Genomic DNA, 7,838 nt, shown 5'->3' with positions numbered 1-7,838 from the left:
AATAATAATAATAAGAAACAAAAATGTTATTTTTAATTTTTCACCGATCGGAATCCATCGATCGATTTTTAATATTTTTTGTTTTTTTTTTTTATTTCTCGCCCGATATGATTACTTGAAATTATAAATATTATTATTATTATTATTATTTTATTTACCGATAACGAAAACAAAAAACGATATCCATAAATAAATAAATTTCTTTTAAAGAAAAAAAGGAGATTTGAAAAGGAAAAATTGGAAAATGGCGTCGGATTCCTAGACAAAAACTAAATACATTAAAAGGCTAATTTTAAATGATAATAATAATGATGATAAAATATGGTTTTGACATACGTACGGGTAATGGAACGAACTTGATGTGCGTGTCTTTTGCGGGGGGAGGGAAGGGGAGGGGGCTGAAGGGAGGGGAGGTTTTTTTTACAAAAGAGAAAAAGGAAGAATTTAATTGTATCGTAAAGTCATCGCATATTCGAACTTTAACATTAAAAACTTTTTGAATTTAAAAAACGTCAAAGAGAGAGAGAGAGAGAGAAACGTTTATTAAATAATTTATAAATATATTTTGTGGTTTTGAAATATTTATATATTCTTTTCTTTTTAACAGGATTTTTTATATTAAAAATCCAAATTTAAACAAGACGAAAATTTTGTGCAAATAAAAAAAAAAAATTTTCTTTTTTGTAAAACGTAACATTTTTCACTTACCCAAGCACTCTCTCTCTCTCTCTCTCTCTCTCTTCCTCTTAGCATCCTTCTCTATTAGTCTCTCTCTCTCTCTGCATCTTTTCTTCCCACTCTCTCTCTCTTTTTCTTTACTTTTTCTTCACCATTCTTAACCAGACAGTAATTATACTCTTCACAATTTATTTTTCTTTTTTAATAGAGAAAAAAGGAAATGAAAAATTTTCTTTTACTTTTTTTTTTTTTGTTTTAAATAAAAAAAAAAAAAAATAAAACTTACTTTTCACTCGACTTCCATTACCTTCCTCTTCCCTTCGTCTCCTCCCCTTTTCTCACTTCCCTCCCTTCCCCCTTCTCTCTCTCTTTCTCCTCTTAATTTTCTTTTTTTGTTAATTAAACATTCTTCAACCAACACAAACATACACTTAAAACAAAACTTGTAAAAAAAAAAAAAAAATTTCCATAAAATTTTTCTTTTTTCTTTTGTCAGGTAACAACAAACAACAACAATAAAAAAAAAAATAAAAATAATAAAATCAATAAAAGTAAAAATGTAACAATAACAACAACAACAACAACAACAAACGTGTTATTTAATTTTAACGATGGCCTAAGGACGCTTCGGAAACCCCCCCTCCCCCCCAAAAAAAAAAAAATATAAAAACCTCAAACTTTTCTTTCATTTTTCAAATTCGAATAAAACAACCACAAACAGACATGCAAGACAAAAATTTTCTTTCCTTCCATCAATTTTCTTATTAAACCCCCCACCACCACCTCCCCTTAAAAAAAAAACAAAAAAAATTTAATTTTTTAAATATTATTATTATTATTATTTTCCCAATTTTATTAAAATCATGACTTTTTTTAAACAATAATAATAATAACGATAACCGGTTTCGAATTTAGTAAAAATAACAAAAAAAAATTATTATTATTATTATTATTATTTTTATTAAATAATTATGTATGTCGTATTATTATTATTATTATTATTAATTTATTTTCCTTTTAATCCTTCGTTAATAAATCTTATTACTACCTGTTTTTTAATTTAAAAAAAAAAAAAACACGATAATAATAATAATGAATAAACACGATTAATTAACGTATACAAATTATTATTATTATTAATAATTTATTAATAACCGTTTTTTTAATAAAAAATTATTTTTTTATTATTTTACCGGCCGAGAAAACTTTTCTATTTTTTCTTTATAGAATTTTCTCGTGGTCGAAATGTAACGAAACGAATTCTCCGTTATCACTGAAAAATTTTTCCCTCGGTTCTCTCGCGTTTTTTTTTTTTTTTTTCTTTTTTTCTTTTCTCTCTTTCTCTTTCCGCCCCCCATTCCACCCCCCACCTTTTCATTTTCTTTCGTTTTCACATCGGTTAAAATCACATCGGTAAAGCAACCTGTGAAAAAAAAAAAAAAAACCTCAAATTTAAACCGAAATTTTCCATCATTATTATTATTATTATTTTATTTTTAACGATAATAAAAAAAAAATGAATAGAGAGAGAAAGAGAGAGTGAGAGAGAGAGAAAATTAAAAAAGGTAGTAAAACCGTTAAAAAATTTGATTTCGTTAATACTTAAACGTAGCCGCCATTATAAAAAAAAAAAAAAAAACTTGAGAAAAGCAAAAATTATAAAAACAAATAAAAAAATAAATAAAAATTTAAATAAAATAAAAAATCAACGATTGAACAATAATAAAACAATCGAAACACCGGAAATTAATATTAATAATGATGATTGTTTGGATGCGTTCGAAACGGGTAAAGATGGCGGTTTACCATCAACCGTAAAATCTCTTCCCCAAATACCGAAGGTTAATAAATCATCGACCGGCCAATCGAGTTTCATCGTAACGACTTTCTCATCGTCATTTTCAACCGTTTTGTAAAAATATTTATGGGGGGGCAAAGGTTCGAGTTCTTGTTTTTCCGTTAGTGTCGACGGAAACTGCAACGAATTTCTCAATTTGAAATTTCCCTTTATTTCCAACCGTGTAAATTCGTATAATTTTTTCGATTTGAGTCCGCGCGTCGTGCAATTAGACAATTTCGGACCGTTACAAAATACAACGCCGCAAACTTGAACTCCTCCCGTTGTTGTCAAACCGAATTTTCTCACACCGTTAAATACGACTGCTCTGTAATTGACTCCGTTGTCGTCGCCGTCGCCGTCTTTTGTTATTCTTTTATCCATTCGAACTTTGAACTGACAGCAAAAATTTCTATGACTGCATATTTCCGTTTCGAAATCCATTCCGCTTTCTATTTTCGCCGATTCGAACAATTCTATTTGATCGGATAACAATTTGAAATCATCGACCGTTAAATTTGTTATTTTATTTTCCGATTTTGTTTTTTCAATCAATCGACTTATCACGCTCGAATTTTTTTCTTTCGGCTGTGGTTTTTCCACGCGTTTAAAATCGTACACGGGTACATCCGCTATGAGTACGACGCTTCCTTTTTTGCTCGACATGTATTGTGTTAGTGACCCGTGTTTCCCGTGGTAAATCCCACTTCCCGTGCTTCCTTTTCTCGGATCGTTATATCCGGCCGCGAGTAAATTAACATCGTTGACTTCTGCCCATCCTTTTTGCGTTTGAATGGCTGGAAAAAAAAGAAAATTAAATGGAAATTCAAAATGTCACGTCAACCTGCAATAATAGTTAAAATTTATCATGCCCAAAAACAAATACCTGTCAAAAAGGGAAGTTCGCTAAACCATTGAGACGTGAATACAAAATTACTTATTCCGTATTGTTTGATAAGCATCAAAGTCGGTTCTTGAAATAAAATGTCGAAACATGTGAAAGTACCAAAATGAACTCCGAAATCCGTTAAAAAAAATGACATTTCAGGTTTATCAGGTTTGTTCGTTGTGATTTCATCGAATAAATTATATTTTGCGTACCTTGAAAATTACATGAAATATATATTATATTATTTTCTAACCAAAACAATACCTAAACAACAAAATCAGTACCTGGCAACAACGGTTCCCTGTCTATCGAAAACAACATTCGTGTTATATTTTAACGTTTTTTGTTGATTTGTTTCGGTATCCGGTACTAGTCTTGTTTCCGGTAAATTAACAACAATGTAAATCCCATATTTTCTAGCCATGCACGATAATTTTTCCATTATCTAAATAATATAAACATATATATTATAATTTACTATCAATTTTTTTTAATAAAAATCCGTTAAAACGTTTTTGTTTTTGTACCGTTTTAGCTGTAACTTCATTCACACAAGGTGTTATCCTTTGCAATGGATCGGGAACAGTGGAAAAAATTGTTTTCGTTAAACTTCCTTCGGGAAAAACGATAATATCAGCTTCCTGGAAACATTAAATAATAGTAAAATTTATTATTATTATTATTAAAAAATATTTTAATTAAAGTTGTTATTTTTTTCCACGTTATAATCGTGAAATGATTAAAAATAATGATAATAATAATAACTTTATTTACTTATGAATAATTTCTTATCAGATATTAAAAAAAAAAAAAAAAAAAAACAAAAAGATTGTTTTTCAAAATCATACATGACTGATAAGAAGACAAAAAAGGGAGAGAGAGAGAGAGAAGAGGAAAAGATAGATGATAAATTTTTAACGGAAAATTACAAAAATGAAAAAATTAATAATGATGATGATGATTAATATAGAAAAGTTTCCGTTTTGATTTTTACACACCCCCATCGAATATTCTTTTGAATTTTCCGAAACATTTTTGACATGAACATCCTTTAAAACTTCAATGGGTTTTATTATCATTATCAATATATGATTTTAAATATAAAAAAAAAAATTTTTTATTTACCGCCGAATGAGCATCGTTAATGGCGTAATCGTAGGCTTTTAAATTTTCGTTGAGACTTGCTTCGTTTGTATCTTTAACAACAGGATGATATTCGACGACAGCAGCACGATACGAATGAAATTTGCTGTGGGATGACTGAAAAAGTACTCGTGACAATTAAATACTTGCAAAATAATAAAACAAAAAAATAATAATAATAATAATGTTAAATAATTTTGTCGTACCTGAATATTCGAACATATGGTTAAACAAAATAAAAATGCCAAAACTTTTCTATCCATCGTCGGTTAAAATAAAAAAAAAAAAACAACCGTAAATAATAATAATAATAATAATCAACGGATGATTTTTTCTGTTTTTGTTTTTAAACATACATTTGCCAACGAAGAAAGATTTCGACTGATGAGTTTTTTATTTAAATACAAAGTAATTTTTATTATCAAAAGTAATAAGTCCTTGGAATGTTGCTTTATGCCCGTTATCTATTTTCTACTATCTTCGTTCAAGTTATCATTATTATTATTATTATATTTTTGAATTTTCCGATTATTTCCTATACTTCACAAACGGAAAATATTACCTGCAAAAAAATAAATAAATTTTTAATAAAAACTGAGTAATTAATTACACTGAATCAATGTAAAGGTATTACCTGAAGCATTTTCATATTTACTAAATCAGGTGCATAATTTAAAATGATATAGTTTTAAGTTTTTTAACCGCCATTGATGACTTTTTTCTTTTGTTTTAAAAGTTTTATTATTACGAAATCAATTTTTGAAAAAAAAAGATTCGTTAGATTTACGTATAAATGAAGTTTTTTTTTTTTTTCTTTTTTTTTTAAATAGGAGAAGGATGTGAAAAAATTTTTGAAAAATTAACGTATTCCAACGTAGAGCATTGGCGCCATTTTTTTTTTTTAATCACCTGAAATACATAAAAAAAAAAATCAATAATCAACAACGTTTCAATTTTCCAATTCTTGAATAATAATAAATTTACTTTTGTTTTTTTTGTTTAAAAATGATTTTAAATGATAATTTATTAGATAATTTTTAAAATAGAATTTTATATTTAATCTATTTAAGTTTTATTTTTTATTTATGATCGAATAATATTTTTATCACTCATATATCTATCAGACTGATACCTATCACAATATTTTCATTTTAATAAATTATTACTCATCATAATTCTAAAAAAAACAATTTATATAAATAGTCAATAATTTATTACTTAATCCACAGGTAAGTATTTGTTTTAAGTATATACAATTTGTTATAATTCATTCTCGGTAAAGATAAATTACAAATAATGAATCACCACTCGAGGTTTAGACTTTTTTTTTTTTTTTTCCTCCTGACAAATTATTATTATTATTACTACTTAATATAAATTACACAAATTAAAATTTAATAATAAATTAAATTGTATAAAATTAAATTGATTATTTTCTATTTCGAAAAGAAAATTGATTTTTTTTTGTATTCAATTGTAATGAAATCGATAAAACATAATTAATTACAATATTTAATATTTTGATAATTAATTATTTTTCATATAAATTAATTAAAAATATATTTTCATGTTATTAATTTTACTCTTTTTATTATTATTATTAAAAGTAATGTAAGGTATAAAGAACAAACCTGCCATGAGTATCACAAAAAAAATTGTGTCTCGTCTTATAAAAATAGAAACTCGAAAGAATTTATTTGAAAATTTTTTTTAAAAATAATTATATCATTAGTTTTGATTCACTCCATTTATCATTCGATACAAAAGAAAAGAAAATTTTATTCATAGTTACTTCACATGATTTCAATTTTTTTTTTTAAATTCATAATATTATCCAATAAATATTTCATCTAGAAATTTCACAAATCAAAATCTACATTTTATATGTAAATAATCCTCATAATATTGTACAAATTTCCATAGTTTTTATTTTAAATAACCAATATTGGTTTTTATAACTGTAAAAAAATAATATTATTATGTTAAAATACATATTTTTTGCATACCTGTTGCATTAATGAAATTCATAAAATTTACCTCATGTGTGTTTATCATAACATAAAAAACTAAAATTTATAACTTGAATTATTTTAATAATATATAATAAATAATCGATTTTTCATATATAAATAATAATTTGACATTTTAAAAATTTTATTTATTAAAAAAATTCAATTTAAAACCATACTTTAGCAAATATTACAAACATCAAAGTGTGAAAAAATATGCGGACTTATTAATAAATGATTTAATAATTTCAAATTAAAATAATTAAATAATAAATATTAATAAATTAATTAATATCGAATAAATAATAAATAAATGCCGTTGTAAAATGAAAATAATAAATTTTTCACGTGTTAAATTAAAAACGGTTAAACGTCAAAGATGGAACATATTTAAAAATATCATAGAGTAATTAAATACGTAGCAGAAAAAAAAAGTAACCTTGAAAAAGAAAACCGCCAAAATATATTTTGAAATCAAAATATAAATTATTTGACGTTAAAATTTTATTTATTTATTAACGTCGCATATTTATTGAAATTTTTATTTAATATTTTATTAATGTATGAAAACATTGTGTTATGGGAGTTTATGAAAAAAAAAAAAAAAACAAATTTCAACTCGTAAATAGAAATAAACGCTCGACATCACCGTAGAAATTCAATTTTTTTATATTCAAATTTAAAAATCTCGAATTATTTAATTTTTAAAAATAATTTTTTTAATATCGCAACGCAAAAATACTTAAAAAAAAATAAATAAATAAATAAATAAGTTTTTTCCTCAATTTATTATCGAAAAACAAAGAAAAAAAAAAAAATCAGAAACTTTAAAAAGATTAGATAAGGGAAAAACAAAATTAAAGCGTTACATTTTTAAAACGAAGAAAAAAAACAGTCATTATTTTTTATAATTATTAAGCTTATAATATCTTTCTTTGGCATTAAACATTAAAAATTAAACGTTTATAAAACCGCACGTAAATAATAATAATAATAATAAAGATGGATTTCCACGAGAAAAAAAAAAAGTTTCGCATTTGCTTTAAATTATTAAATTCTTATTAATACGAACATGAATTACTCGCCATTTTCTTTATGTACATTCTATCAATAACTTTTAATATATATATATATATATATATATTTATATAATTAAATTAATTTCATATTAATTCGTGCCAAATCGATATCATTTTTCTTGGATTTTGCATGACGGCAACCCAATGATTTCTTCCTGTTGTACGATTAACATTTCTACCCAAAACAACAGATCCTAAAACTT

The 7,838-nt window shown here is 24.8% G+C and overlaps 2 protein-coding genes across 2 annotated transcripts; both read right to left on the bottom strand.

Moving 5' to 3' along the window:
* Positions 1 to 2,383: 2,383 nt before the first annotated feature.
* On the bottom strand, positions 2,384 to 3,846 carry Phum_PHUM366980 (uncharacterized protein; the record flags this gene model as incomplete). The annotated part of the gene is made up of 3 exons (XM_002428121.1): positions 2,384 to 3,312; positions 3,402 to 3,616; positions 3,689 to 3,846. The coding sequence occupies 3 exons, from the start codon at positions 3,844 to 3,846 to the stop codon at positions 2,384 to 2,386; spliced, it is 1,302 nt and encodes a 433-aa protein (XP_002428166.1).
* Positions 3,847 to 4,463: 617 nt separating this feature from the next.
* On the bottom strand, positions 4,464 to 4,810 carry Phum_PHUM366970 (uncharacterized protein; the record flags this gene model as incomplete). Its single annotated transcript, XM_002428120.1, has 2 exons — positions 4,464 to 4,664; positions 4,754 to 4,810. 2 exons carry the CDS (start codon positions 4,808 to 4,810, stop codon positions 4,464 to 4,466), a joined length of 258 nt encoding a protein of 85 aa, XP_002428165.1.
* Between the last annotated feature and the right edge of the window lie 3,028 nt (positions 4,811 to 7,838).

This window comes from Pediculus humanus, genomic scaffold, assembly GCF_000006295.1.
Source record: "Pediculus humanus corporis 1103172107790 genomic scaffold, whole genome shotgun sequence".
Classification (NCBI taxonomy): Eukaryota; Metazoa; Arthropoda; class Insecta; order Psocodea; family Pediculidae; genus Pediculus; species Pediculus humanus.
Note: the sequence above shows the minus strand (reverse complement) of the source record. Positions and strands in the feature narration are given on the sequence as shown.